Below are 14836 nucleotides of genomic sequence, written 5' to 3'. Positions count from 1 at the left end.
GCCGCTGCTGCCAAGGAGAAGCGTTGGTGTGTGACATTCCTAGTCCACTCCCCGCCACCGGCATGCAGGAGGAATGCGTTGTTTTTAAACCGCACTCCGAGCAAAACAAGCCTTGTTTAAAATGATCCGTCACAGAAGTGTAGTTAACACATGTAAGCCACACGTTGAAAGTGTGATAGATTGGCACGCTTTCTCTTCTTGACTTTGGTTTTTGAAACTGTCTCACACATGTAGCCCAGGCTGACTTCAAACTTGGAGTACTCTTGCTTCGGCCTTCTGAGTGCTAGCGTGCTTGGCCCGCATTTGAAACATTTGACATGTATGGTCTATTTACCTAAGAAACCAAGATAGTATCCAGATTGTAAGAGAGTTCACCCAGGAACGATGCTTGCCACCAAGCCTGACAACCTGAGTTCCAGCCCTAGGTCTCACTTACGTGGTGGAAGGGGAGAGCCAACTCTTACAAGTTTTCCCTTGACCTCCATGTAGGTGCTTGGCAGGCAGGCAAGTCCCCCACCCCAGTCAACAAAGCTAATGAACACTATACTTGTGAGTAAGTGTGGGTCCCTCATTTCTCCTTCACCCATTTCCCCCAGGCAACCACACATTGGCGCTCACTACAGATAAGATCAATTTGCAAAAATTTTAAGTACAGGGCACATTTATCTGTCTGTCTGTCTGTCTGTCTGTCTGTCTGTCTGTCTGTCTATCTATCTATCTATCTATCTTGGATGGCCCATTTGACTCTCTGCACAGTTATCCCGAGATTCCTTCTTGCTGGTAAATGTATTCACTCATTCCCTTTGCGGCTTAGTGGTAATTCTGTTGCATAGTTGTCCACCCATGAATTTGGTCATTCCCCTGCTGTGGACTTAGGTTATTTTCAGTTTTTGTCTATCCTTAAGAGTCCCTATGAATGCCGTGTTCTTGTCCTTTTTAATGGACATGTGCTTCTGTTTCTTTTGGGCTGATACCTGGAGCGGTTTGTTGGTCTTATCATAAGTGCTTAACTTGGTGAGAAATGACAAGTGCTTCTTCGGGATATTGGTATCATATTATAATTCTATAGCTGTGCTGTGGTGGTCTGGGCTCTACACATTCTCTCAGCGTTTCTGGTCTTGTTTTGAGACCAGGTGTATTAGTTGCTTTTCTATTGCTGTGATAAAACACTATGCAGCTTAAACAAAAGCAGCTTAAGGTAGAACGAGTTTTATTTGGCCTTACAATTTCAGAGAGAGAGAGTCCATTGTGGTTGGGGAGGCACAACAGCTGTTCACGTCTTGTCACACAGGAAGCAGGGAGAATCTTTAAACACTCCCCAGTAATGTACTTCCTCTAAAAGTCTGCACCTCCTAAAAGTTCTAGAATCTCTCCAAGCAGTACCACCAAATAGGGACCCGATATTCAAATTCCCGAGCCTCTGGAACCATTTTTCACTTAAACCACTACCCAGAGTCTCACAATGTAGTCCAGGCTGACCTCAATTCACTTAGCCCAGGCTGACCTCCAATTAATGAGCTTTCCTCAGCATCCTAAATGCCAGGATTACAGGTGTGTGCCACGTGTTCAACTTAACTCTGTCCGTTTTAGCATGTATGCAGCTGTGGAGTAATTCATAGTCCATGTAACAGTTGTGTGGCCTTACTACCAAGCAGTAAAAAGAGAAGGAATGTAAACTGGTTAATACTGACCCTTGAATAGTAATTTAGTTTCCTAAACGGGCCAAGCACTTTTCAGATACGCTGTGTATAAAGACCAATCCTGGCAGGCAGCTTCAGTTCCATTTTCCAAAATGAAAGAAACGGGGGGGCTTTCATAGAGCTCCAGTTAGAACAAGGTGAAGACTTGAACTTAGATTGATCTCTTCCAAAGACACCGGACTGTGGCTCTCGTGGATGGTCTGTATCTGTTCAGCAACTTCCTTTAAAATGAAAAATAAGCTGGGTGTGGTGGTACATGCCTTTAGTCTCAGCACTCAGGAGATAGAGGCAGGCAGAACTCTGTGAGTTCGAGGCTAACCTGGTCTATAAAGTGAGTCCAGGAGGAGAAGAAGGGGAAAAAAAAGAGGAGGAGGAGGAAGAGAGGAGGAGGAGGAGAGGAAGAGGAGGAGGAGGAGGGGAGGAAAAGGAGGAGGAGGAAGAGGAAGAAGAGGAGGAGGAGACAGTTTACTTTGACTATAAATACTCTGGAAGCGTCACGTGACATCTCTAAGCTGAAAGCCTGGGCGGATAATTCGTCTGTGTCCTGACCCATCCCTTGACCCAACTCTAGGCCAAGGCTGTTGACACCACTTACTGATCGTGAGCCCAGTTAAGAGGAAATAGTTACCCTCATTCTGTGGAGCAATTTCTCCTACAGACTCTCGCCTTCCTTTCAGCAAGCATTGAGTTTTGGATCTGGCAGTCACGGGTTAGACGCAGTGTTGTACTGGGCTCTCTTCTGATTTGTCTCCTTTGCTGTGCTGAGCCTCCTCCCCCTGTACGATTGGGTGATTCAACTCTGTGAGTAAAACATGGACTGTCTCAGTCTGCCTTGATGGTAGAGTGGACTGGTCAGTTTAATCTCTCTGAGTGCCAGTTTGCTCAGCTATGAGATGACAACATCCGGCCTGTTTCACAGAGATCGGTCAAAAGGAGGGGTTAATAGAACTGTGGATGTGCTCAATCAAAGTGAAGTATTTTTATGCCTGTTTTACCAATAAGGGGAAAGCTTTTGGGGTGACACATGAATTGGTCAGGGGGAGTTAGAAGCAGCAGGAGAACTCAAGTATCCATCTTAAAACATTCAAGTTCGGGCTGGAGAGATGGCTCAGTGGTTAAGAGCACCGACTGCTCTTCCCAAGGTCCTGAGTTCAAATCCCAGCAACCACATGGTGGCTCACAACCATCTGAAATGAGTCTGATGCCCTCTTCTGGTGTGTCTGAAGATAGCGACAGTGTAATCATAATATATAATAAATAAATAAAATGAAAAAAAAAAAACAATGCAAAAAAACATTCAAGTTCCCAGTTGTCTGGCTCCTTGCTAACCTAAGCCCTTATCTGGTTCCACGAGACCACAGAGAAACGGTCAAAGAAAAAAAATGGGGGTTGGGGATATAGCTCAGTGGTAGAGCACTTGCCTAGCAAGCGCAAGGCCCTGGGTTCAGTCCCCAGCTCCGAAAAAAAGGAAAAAAAAATGAAGCCCACTGAAAACAGATAACAACATTCAAAGTTCAGAGTCACAGAAGCATTGCTTATAGTTTAAAAAATATTAGGAAAAAGAAGCGGTCACCCATGGTCTAACTCCAAACACATCATGCCATACTTTATCTCAATGTCTCGCGTTGTTTTAAAATAGAACTCTATGTTTCTATACGGTCTATAACCATCCTACAAATGCCCACCTCTTTGTTTCCACTGTGTATAATTGGCTGCACATAATTTCCGACTTTTTATGAACATTAGTTTACTTCCCCAGGTAGTACACAAGGATAGCCATGTCTTTCTGTCTTTTCTTCCTACTGATAAAATGTGTTCATGCATAATTCCGTGGCACTCTTGGAGTCCCCTGAAATAGAATCACAGCGTTGACAGATAACTACTTAAAGTTGGAGTTGTTTTTTTTTTTTTTTTTAAAGTCTGGCTTATTGAGGGATAATTTATGTGGTGTGGAGTTCACTCTTTGTAAGCTTGTACATACACATTCAGAAGGCGAAAAACAACAGAGCAAAAGTGAGAGCTTACCAGAATCCTGACAGCTTCCCTTTGGCCTCTTCTTATCCCAGGAAAAGACTCACCCCAGCGCCTGTCCAGTGACCAGCTGCTTGTCCTGGTGTAGCCCTGAGGGAGCACTACCTCCCAGGTGTGGGGATCTCTTTGCTGTGCTCCTTTCCTGCTTCCTCCCTCCCTGTTTGTTTCTTCAATGTGTTCTCCTCCATCTTCCTGACAGAGCAGCTTGAGTTTCCTGCAAACTGGGAAGTCCTTTCTCCACCTCAGCTCTCTCCCTCCTCTACATCCCCATCCCCCTCCTCATTATTCTTGTAGAGGATCATCTCGTGCGCCGTGTGGAAGCATCACCTGCCAATGTAAAGCCTGTTAGCAAACGGCAGGAAATAGAAGATGGGACATCATGCAGAGAGAGGGGGATTCTGGGAAAGAGTCAGAGGCAGGTAGATTCTCCCTGGACTCTGAGGGAGACGAATGAGACTGAGGAGAGGTAACTAGTCTTATGCTGATTTAGACTAGTTTAAACGGGATAATTCAGTTACAGGCTAGTGCAGACAAGCCAAAGCTTATGGCCTAGGCATTTATTCATAAATAAATCTGGAACAGGGGTGCGGATGGTAAACCCTGAGCCTACATAGCTCTTGTCTTCTTCCTCCCCCCTCCTCCTCTCTCTCCCCATCCTCCCCCCTCCAGTCTCTCCCTCCTACCCCGCCTCCTCCCCCTTCTCCTCCTTTCCCTCCTCCTTCTTTTCCTCTTCTTCCTCCTCCTCCCTCTCCTCATCCTCCTCCTGTTCCCCCATTCTCTCCCTCCTCCCCCTCCTCCCCCTTCTTCCTCCTTCTCCCCCTCCTCCCCTTTTCTGTTCCTCCATTTTCTTCCTCTTTCTCCTTCCTCCTCCCCCCTCCTCCCCCTCCCTGGCTTCCATTAATATTGTATTTGCCTTTATCAGCATTGTCATGCTTTGTTGATGCTGCTGTTTTTATTTAAACTAAGACTCTTTAAGAGCTACAATAAGCTTTTGGCAGATAAGCGACCTTCCGAGGGATCTGGCACACGAGTAGCTGCTTATTGGACAATGACCACAACACTGACTCCTCTTAGGTGACCACAGCCTGGGTCTTCACTGGCGTTTTGTCGACCCCTTCCCTCCTTTTGACTTTATGATACGTTTTTCTGTGCCCATGCGCTTCTGAAGGGAGTAAGAGGGCATCGTAGCTGTTGAGATGATGAGTGAGAGCGGGTGGTACCCCAGCTCCTCATCTGCCATTGAGAGAACAATAGCTGCTAACCTATGGTCAACCCCACCTCCATGAGTTCTATATCCAGTGTCCATAACTAGTCTCTGGTAATGTCTAATCCTTCCTGCAATCACCAGCGTATTTCGGGAAGCCCTTTCGCCAATAGTAAAAGAGTGACCATGCATTCCAACTCCGGATAATAATTCCTGAGTGGTTTTGTGTAATGCTGTGTCCAGAGCTCCCCGCTGCCCTGCACTGTATTTAGCTGAGCCTCAGTCTGGATAATCCTATGAAGTGAAACTAGGCCCACGCAGTGAAACAGCAAGGGGGAGAGAGCTCATCTGCTGCACTTTTGACAATGAAGTGATTTTGGTAAGGATTTGGGGGAATTCATAACTCCTGGGAGAGGTGTCCTTACCAGATCCTCAAAAGGCAGAGCCATCTCAAACGGCAGGGCCGTTCAGATGCTTTCCTGAACGATTCTTGTCTAGCAGGGCCTCATGTGTTTAACCGTCATGTGGTACAGTCTTAGCTGGCGGTGTGATGAGTGAAGGACGGCATTGGGTGGGCTCAGGCTTGTGCTGGAATCTGATAGGGAATCTTCCAGAGACGTAGCCCTTGGGTGAAGTCAGAGACGTAGCCCTTGGGTGAAGTCAGAGACGTAGCCCTTGGGTGAAGTCAGAGGAGGCCCCGGGGAAGATGACAACGCCAACAGGTGTCTAGGCACGTGGACCTGTGTGGGCAGAGTTTCTCATCTGTGCCACTGTGGCATGGGTTTAACTGAGATGCCACTCTGCCGTGGGAAGGGCACGCCGCTCATGCAGCCAGCTAGTGTCTTGTGTGACGCCTTGGGCAGGTTTGTACAGGAAGGCTATACCCACCTCCATCTTTTCCCATCTCCTGTCTTTCAGGAGAAGATCGGATGGCGAAAGGATGCCCTGCACTTGCTGGTGTTCACGACGGACGACGTGCCCCACATCGCGTTGGATGGAAAACTGGGTGGCCTGGTCCAGCCACACGATGGCCAGTGTCACCTGAATGAAGCCAATGAGTACACTGCGTCCGACCAGATGGTGAGTGCTAGGAGGGCTCTTGCAGCCTTTCCTTGTAACTCCTCGCCCATCGCTTCCCCGAAAACGTCCTCGGCCTTCAGTTCTTGCTGATGTTCTGCTCCGTCCCGGGGATCCAGTTTTATTCGTTATCTTGAGTTGTAAAACCTCCTTGTTAACTGATTCTTGCTAGGGATTTCTTTTCTTTTCTTTTCTTTTTTTTCGGAGCTGGGGACCGAACCCAGGGCCTTGCGCTTGCTAGGCAAGCGCTCTACCACTGAGCTAAATCCCCAACCCGCTAGGATTTTCTGTAGCTGGCTCATCTCCACACCTCTGTGCTCCTAGTGGGAGCTATCTCGTTGGAGGAAGAGGTGACCTGGGAGCCAAATGGTTCCGGTGGAGAGTTGATCTGAAGACAGGGTGGAGCCTGCTTTCCTGAAGGAGTCACAACAGGGATAGAGTTAGAGGATACCCAGTCCAGCAAGTACCAAGATCCTGCTGCACTTTTTTAGGCAGGCTTTTCAAGAAATGTATTCCTTCTTCTTCCCCAAGTCTATTTTGATATCTGGCTATATCTGGTTATTGGGCCCTTGGTTGATGGGCACCCAAGAGAAAGATGCTTCCCAGGGTCTGTGTGTCTGCAGATCATGTGAGTGTCACAGCTGGTTGGGACAGTTACTTCCCGGTTTGCTTTGCAGGACAGGCCCATTTCCTCCTGCTTCAGGAGGTGATCACCTAAGCTTTCCAGATTATCCAGGAGTGACGGAGACTTGAGAAAGGGCTTCTAACTCTAGGACTTCACCCAGTAGCGATCCCTGTACCAACCAGGATTAAATGCCTCTTGTCTTTCCTTTCTCCTCACTTGGCTCCCCTAACCCCCATCACAGCCTGATTCCAGAGAACAGTGGTCTCCTTTGCTTGTTGTGAGCCATGAGCAGGACCTGCAAACATTGGTTACCTGACTGTTGGGCACAGGAAAAGGAAAGCAGGGCAAGGGACAGCCGCAGGGAAGGCACACAAGCTAATAGGTGTTGGTGGCAGATGGTGGGTTAGGCTATTCTTCCCGGAGCCACAGCTATCCCCTTACCTCCTGAAGGGAGGGAGAGGGATGTAGATCACACCTAGAGATGCTAGAGGGGCCTTTCTAGTGAGCATCACTTCCCATAGCCTCCTAGTTCAGGAGCTGCCGATGGACTTGGTTATTGGTCCCTTGGTTGATGGGAACCCAAGAGAAAGATGCTTCCCAGGTTCTGTGTGTCTGTGGATCATGTGAGTGTCACAGCTGGTTGGGGCAGTTAACACTCTTTGACTTTTGCCTTGGCCTTAGGACTATCCATCGCTTGCCTTGCTTGGGGAGAAGCTGGCAGAGAACAATATCAACCTCATCTTTGCAGTGACGAAGAACCACTATATGCTCTACAAGGTACTCCAGTGCGTGGGAGTGGGAGGGGGGCCAGAGGCCTGATCTGCGGCTCATTCTGACCTAGAGCCAGTTGGAGATTAGAGTAGGAGTGGGCGGGGTCAATGGAGCTGTGCTTGGAAGTAATAAGGAAACGCTTGAGTGCTCGTGTGCTCATGGACCTCTTCACCGGGAGTTTTAAACTACGTTATCTAATGTAATGTAGAGAAATACCTCAAAAACATTACAAATTGCCACTTTCAGGAAATGGATAGGGACACAGGGGCCTATTCCAGCCGAGAAGGAAAACATAAACTAATTCTGTCCAAAGGAAACCGACATTGGGCAGCCCGTCTTTGGCTACTACAATACACAGCTGTCTGCCTTCCTGCAGAGAAAGGGTGGGAGGCAAGGAGTGGCCTAGCACAGTAGGTTTCCCAACAATCAGACAGAGCCTGAGAGAAGAGAGTGACAGGCTCGTTCCACCCGACAGGTCTTTTCCCAGGTTGCCGCCTGGGCCACCATTGAGGCAATCACAGTGAGCTGCAAGTGGCTCACAAGCTCCCTGGAGAGTAAGAGAGGAGGATGTTCAGTGTCCTCTCTGGCCTTCGTGTGACGCTCTCACATGTGCACACACAGGCACATACACTGAACGTCTTTGGCTGTGGAAGAGCTCACGTGAGCTAAGCATAAACCCAGCTCACTTCCGATGCCCTCTGCACAGTGGAAGTATATGGGGGCTGCTGTCAGGAATCCCTTAATTATTCCCCAAAGGACTTTTGTTCAATCGTGTCTCAAAGGCCCCTGCCTTACGAGTTATAAAAATTTCACAGTGTCCTCCTGAGTTCTGGATCCTCTCTGAGCCTGAGTCTATTTTAGATGATAAAATGGGAAGATGCCCACTTTTTTTGTTTGGTGCAAGATCGTGCATTAAAGCTTGTCCATCATGGAAGGATTAAATGCAGAAGCTGTACTGGGCTTTGTTTCCGGAGGGCAGAGATCTTCCGTGGCTTCAGCCTCCTTCCTCAAAATGAGGAGATCTGCACAGCCTGAGAACAGGGACTCTGACCTGTTCCCATGGCCTTACATATAGGTATCAAAAAGTTTTTAGAATGACACCCATTGTATGTTAGCTCCCTACTGAGAAGATAGATTGGTTCTTACTCTTGACCACAGTACGCTCTTGACCCTGATAGGATGGAAGGTGTCTTAGTGAGGGCTACTATTGCTGAGATGAAACACCGTGGCCAAAAGCAATTTGGGAAGGAAAGGGTTTATTTGGCTCACACATTCATATCATAGTTTATCACCGAAGGAATTCAGGACAGGAATTCACACAGGGCAGGAACCTGGAGGCAGGAGCTGATGCAGAGGCCATGGAGGGGTGCTGCTTACTGACTTGCTCCTCGTGGCTTGCTCAGCCTGCTTTCTTTTGGAACTCAGGACTAATAGCCAGGGACGGCACCACCCACTGTGGGCTGGGCCCTCCCCATCGCTCACCAGTTAAGAACATGCTCTACAGGTTGTCTGCAGTCCAGTGTTGTGGGAGCATTTTTCTCAACTCAGGTGACTCTAGCGTGTGTCGAGGTGACATAAAATTAACCCACAGAGAAGGCAAAATGGTCTTACATTTTGTTTTGTTTTGTTTTGTTTTTCTTTTGTTTTGTTTTGTGTTTTTGAAGAATTTTACAGCCCTGATACCTGGAACCACTGTGGAGATTTTGCATGGAGATTCCAAAAATATTATTCAACTGATTATCAATGCGTACAGTGTAAGTCATTGGCTCTGATGCGTCGCCCTCCCCCTTACTCCCCACCTCCATCCCGCCCCTCCTGAATCACTGAGGCCTGGAGCTGATGCAGGTTTGGGTGGAGGCTTAGCTCTGCCTGCTGCACCCCTTCTATTAGGGACCCCTAGCGTTTGAGGTGTGGCCAAGGCCCCTACTCTGTTTCTCCATGTCTCTGTTCTATAGACTCGGAGTTGGGCGTGAGGGGGGATTTCTGGGTAGATGCTTCTCATATTCACCCTCATGGACTGTTGAAGTTTGGGCTCTTCATAACTCATCACTTGCCTCATTTCCCTTGTGAATTCCTGTGAAAGCCAGATTTTTCTCTTCTCTTCCTCTACACTATGGTCTTCATTTCTATCTGGGTTGCTCCTCCAACCTGACCATACATACGGGTTCTTTCTATATAACCCTGGCTGTCCCGGAACTCACTGTGTAGACCAGGCAGGTAGAGCTCTGTGAGTTCAAGGCTTTTGGAGAAGACAGAGCTAAGGAGTGGCCTCATCGGAGCTCTGCGAGGTGGGGTGAGGACATCTGGAGCAGCTACCTCTCAGGATTTCCACGCTCAGCCAGCTCTAGACCCTGCAGACCCGAGCTGTATAACACATTTTCCCAGAAAGCAGTTTAATTTAGGGATTCCAGCAACAATAGCAAGGCCCCGTAGTTGCTCGGGGAAACTGGATTCACTCCAGTTTCTAATGCAGCCTAAAAAGGTCATTTCCTCAAACCCCAACTTCTAAGTGGATAACCCCACTCCTCTCCTTGTCCCTTAATCCCAGGTTCTCACATTTTCATTTCAAAAACAATATTATATATACACAGCAAATCAGGATCAGGGAAACTGCCACACACTACACAAAGAATAATACTTCTAAGCAATACACATACAGACAGGCTGCAGTAGTTTGATTCCCAGCATCCATATGGAGGCTTTCAACCCTCTGTAATTTCAGGGGATCCAACACTCGCCTCTTAGCCTCCACAGGCACCAGAGCCACATGGGCTGTGCTTGCTGGTGCCGGTTCACGTTTTCATCGTTGCCTTGATTTGTGGTGGATTTCATGAGTCACACAACCATGGTTACATGTGGGTCTTGACTTTGCTCCTCTGGATGCTAGCAGTCGATCTGTGAGGACGCTGGAAGATTCTGGTCAGAGCGTCCATTACAGATGAAGTGGTTGTGGGCTTTGGCTCTGTCTGATTTGTACGTGTCTTTCATAATGCAGAATTGTCAGCTCTTAGATTTATATCCGTTTCCAGCTGTGCCAAACTCACTCTCTGCCCAAGAGTGTTTGGCAGCATCGAGTCTCTGCAGCACAGAGAACTGCAGAGGAAAGACTGTCTTCCAGGGCCCGGCCCCGAGTCTGGGTCCAGAAACATCATTCCGTGCTTATGAAGAGAGATACTTAAGACAGAAAGCCCAGGGGCCTCTCTTTAAAGTGGGAGAGGGCAGGATGGGCTGCAGACCACTAGAGCAGCAGCAGAGGGTGACATCAGAGCCCGTGGTGGGTTCTGCCCTAGCACAGCACATGTTTCTCTTTTGGTTGTTGCCACAAAGTCTGCTCCAACCGCTCCCCTCCCCCCACAGCTGGGCGGACAGAAAGCAATTGCAGATGTGACCTAACGTGACACCGGGTATGTAATAGAATAGCACTTAGGGGGCCAGCATTCTTGACATTGCCGACTTTTTCTAGGATGGGAGAAAGAAACCATCTTCAGGGGCAGGGCTGGTAGCAATTGAGTAGGTTCACGAGTTGCACACGAACATCCTCGTGCATAAGAACCCGTTCTTGTGCCTTTGAGCCCCTGATGTGTCTTGCACTTCCTTCTCTTTTGTCAATAAATACACCTTAAGGGGCTAATTGTGACCAGCATTGTCTGACACACACGTCAGCAGGATATTGGACCAAGCACAGCTCTCTCCTGTAGGAGCATGTGGTGTTTCAAGGGAGGCAGGCCCTTATATGTGTGAGGTGGGGCGACCTGATGATTCATACTTTTCCAAAGTCAGTGGATTCTGAGGAAAGAAGCCTGTGGCTCTGGGATCAGCGTGAGCTCTGGAGCCTGCCCATCAGCTGAGCTTTGGGGTTCAGTTTTCGGTACCATAAATGAGGCCTGAGCTAAATGTTTACAGTCCCTGCCATCTGACACAGTGGAGCAGATTCTGATCCCAAACACTCTGTGGCAAGCAAGAGTGAACCAGCCAGAACACAGCCAGGGTCTGCGGCCCACATAGAACATAGAATCCCTTCTCTTCTTTTCTTTCATTCTTTTTTAACTTAAATTTATTTGTTTGTTCCATTTATGTGAATACATTGTAGCTGTCTTCACACACACCAGATCTCATTACAGATGGTTGTGAGCCACCATGTGGTTGCTGGGAATTGAACTCAGGACCTCTGGAAGAACAGACAGTGCTCTTAACCACTGAGCCATCTCTCCAGCCCAAGCTCCTTTTCTTTTCTTTTTTTTTTTTTTTTTGGTTCTTTTTTTCGGAGCTGGGGACCGAACCCAGGGCCTTGCGCTTCCTAGGTAAGCGCTCTACCGCTGAGCTAAATCCCCAGCCCCGCTCCTTTTCTTATCTTAAAGATTTTTTTAAACTTTAATTCGTCATCGCCAGGGTGTATGTGTGTGCATGTGTGTGCGTGCGTGCGTGTTGTGTGTGTGTTTGCCCACTTGGTTTTCAGTGTACCGCGTGTTTGTCTGGTACTCTCAGAGAACAGGAGAGGGCATTGGGTCCCCTGAAACTGGAATTGAAGATGGTTGTGAGCTGCTGGGAACCGAACCTGGGGTATAAACTGTGTATAAACTGAGGATTTCAGCACCAGATAAATAAGCTCGTGATGTGACGACTCCAGGGAATGTCTGAGGGGAGGATTTTATTATAGATATGAGGGAGAGGACAGCCAGAGGCATCTGGAGGAGTCCAGAGCAGGGAGAGGAAGGAGTAAACTGAATAATGGCCAGCAGACTAGACTTTGAGGGGTTGGGGATGTGGCAAGAGATAGGGGTCAAGAAAGGAAGATGAGAGAGAGGCCAAAGGAAAGCACACGGCTGAAATGTCAGGGCTATATGGGACTGAGAAGCTGGAGGAGTGTAGGGTAGGGCGTGGGTGAGAAGAACTGAGAAGAGCTACAGAAAGGTCTTTGTGATACCTAGGAAACCTGGAAGCCAGCTTCTGATGCCAAGTGAACATAGGTATGCTGGTAGGCACCACATTTGTCATTTGTCCTGAGTATCTTTTGGACCTGACACTATAGGAGAGCAGCTAGTGCTCTTAACCGCCAAGCCATCTTCCTCACCCCGTCTCCATACATCTTTATATATACAAATATGTGTGCATGCATGTGTATGCACCACCCCCATGTGTATGCATGTGTAAACGTGAATGCATGTGTCGGTTCCCTTGGAGGCCAGAGGAAGGATTAGGTTCCCCAGCGCTGGAGTTACTGGCAGTTTGGAACTGCCCAATGTGGGTGCTGGGGACCAGTTTGAGACGTCTTGAAGAGCAGCCAGGATTCTTAAGCACAGCCGTTCCTCCAGTCCCTATTAGGTGTCTTCAAAGACTTCATCTTCAACTGGCCAGTCCCTTGAGCATAGCCGTTGTTCAAATGACCATACGTTGGTCCATGTATTCATTCGACAAGACTTTGTTGCATCCCGGGGAGAGAAGGCACATACATGGTCCTTAGGTTCGTGGTGCACTGAGAAGGCAGAGCTGTAAATAACTAATTACATTCAGTGGAAGAGCGGAGCGTGTGCTGAGTAGCACTTTCGTGACCTTTGGCCAATTAGGAATGGCACTCTGAAGAGGAAGTGGCTTTCAGAGGGTATTTTTAGAGTTGTAAAAGCACTTCGACAATTTGTTGCAGAGCCCAGTTTTTGCGGAGTATTTTCTGCAAGCTGTGAATTTGTTGGGAAAACTGAATATTTCATGTATTCCAATTTAGCACCCCATGCCAGAGTTAGAGGGTTGGGGGGGTGGGGATCTACAAAAGCTGGTGGTACTTTGACTTCTTGTTTATGCGGTAGCTTGACTCAGTGTCTCTCAGAGTGAGTCCTGCTGTCTGTGTTATAAACAGATCTTTTTAAATGCTTGATAAAATATGACTTCTAAATAGTCATAAAGAAACTTCATTTGGCCTTGGCTTCTAAAGTTGTGTCTTCCATAGGAACTTTTTAGACAGCATTTTATTAAGTAGCCCTGGCTGGTCTAGAACTTGCTGTGGAGATCCACCCAGCTGTGTCTCCTCAATGCTGGGATTAAAGGTGTGTGGCGTCACACTTGGCTATTACTGAGAGGGTGTTGTTGTTGTTGTGGATTCTCAAAACCCAAGAGACATGTAAAGGATTCCATAAACCTTGTATAAACTAAACACACACGAGCATCTAACGCCCAGGTAAAAAGCAGATCACGGCTGGGCTTGTTCCTGTAATTTCAGCTCAGAAGCCTGAAGCAAGGGGATTACAGAGTTCAGGGTTATCCTAGACTACGTAACAAGACCCTGTCTCAGAAACAAAAATATACTAAGAAAAACACAGCCACAGCAGAGCATTGCCAGCACAGGCACGTCCCTTGTAGGCCTCCTCCTCTTGCAATCCCCCAAGGGCAACCATTAGTTCTGCCTGTTGCTGAATTTCACACATGATGGCTTCTCACTTAGTAGCAGGGATGCACTCTGAGAGACGCATTGTCAGGGAGTTACAGCATTGTACAGACAAAGAGAATATGGCATGTTAACCTAGACGGTGTAATGTACTACGTGTCTCGGCTCTCTGCTGCTGCCTTTCACTCCTAGGCTACAAATCTGTGAGGCTGGTACTATACCGAATATGCAGACAGTTGTAACAGTGGTGGCCACTGTGTATCTGAATATTCAGAAGGTAGATTAACATCACTGAGTGATAAGGGAAGTTTATAGCTCTCACGATCTGCTGGGGCCACCATTATATACTATTTACTGTGGCCCAGAGTACATTTATTGGAGAATACATAAATACAGTGTGTCTGGCTTTGAGCAGTGTTCTACTCTTCACGGTCACTTTACAGGCTTGTGTTTGATACATTGTTAAATCTATTGTACTATTGGCAGGCCTTCGGTTCCTTTCCAGATTCTCACTCTTAACTTGGTGTAGACATTCTTGTCCCTATTCTTGTGTATAATCCTCAGAGGAAGGTAGGACTAAGATCAGTCTGATTTTTAGAATACATTACTTAATTGGTTTTTCAGATTTTTGTAAAAGCCTGTATCAGTTTCCATCCAGCAGTGTAAGGACCCCAGTTTCTCTCCAACCTTCCCAGTATTGCTGCTTTCAGTCAGTCAGTCAGTCTGTCTGTCTGTCTGTGTGTCTCTCTCTCCCTTTCTCTCTTTTCTGCACTGACATACCATTTTTCCTTAGTCTTTGTTTCAGTCAGTGCCTTGAGCAGCCAGACCCCCGAGAAGAGTCGACTCTCAGATAATGTAGTTTCAGACTCATGGATAACCTCATCTAGTAAGGGGTGGGTTTGAATGTGAAGAAAGGCCAGGTGGTGTAAGACTCTCAGAGAGAATCTTCCCTCAGGAGGGAGATCCTCGAGCCCAATGACCAGTCCGAGTCCACAGGCTGCAATCTGCAAGAGGATTTTTATTGATCAGGAAACACAGGTATCTGTGGGCGT

The 14836-nt window shown here is 47.6% G+C and overlaps 1 protein-coding gene across 1 annotated transcript in view; it reads left to right on the top strand.

Moving 5' to 3' along the window:
* The window catches only part of Itgb5 (integrin subunit beta 5), a 115786-nt gene that overhangs the window by 59993 nt on the left and 40957 nt on the right, over positions 1-14836 (top strand). The window contains exons 6-8 of the mRNA NM_147139.2: positions 5854-6015; positions 7319-7414; positions 9073-9162. Coding sequence (NP_671480.2) covers positions 5854-6015; positions 7319-7414; positions 9073-9162 — 348 coding nt within the window. The remainder of the gene's footprint in view (positions 1-5853; positions 6016-7318; positions 7415-9072; positions 9163-14836) is intronic.

Source organism: Rattus norvegicus, chromosome 11, assembly GCF_036323735.1.
Source record: "Rattus norvegicus strain BN/NHsdMcwi chromosome 11, GRCr8, whole genome shotgun sequence".
Lineage (NCBI taxonomy): Eukaryota > Metazoa > Chordata > Mammalia > Rodentia > Muridae > Rattus > Rattus norvegicus.
Note: the sequence above shows the minus strand (reverse complement) of the source record. Positions and strands in the feature narration are given on the sequence as shown.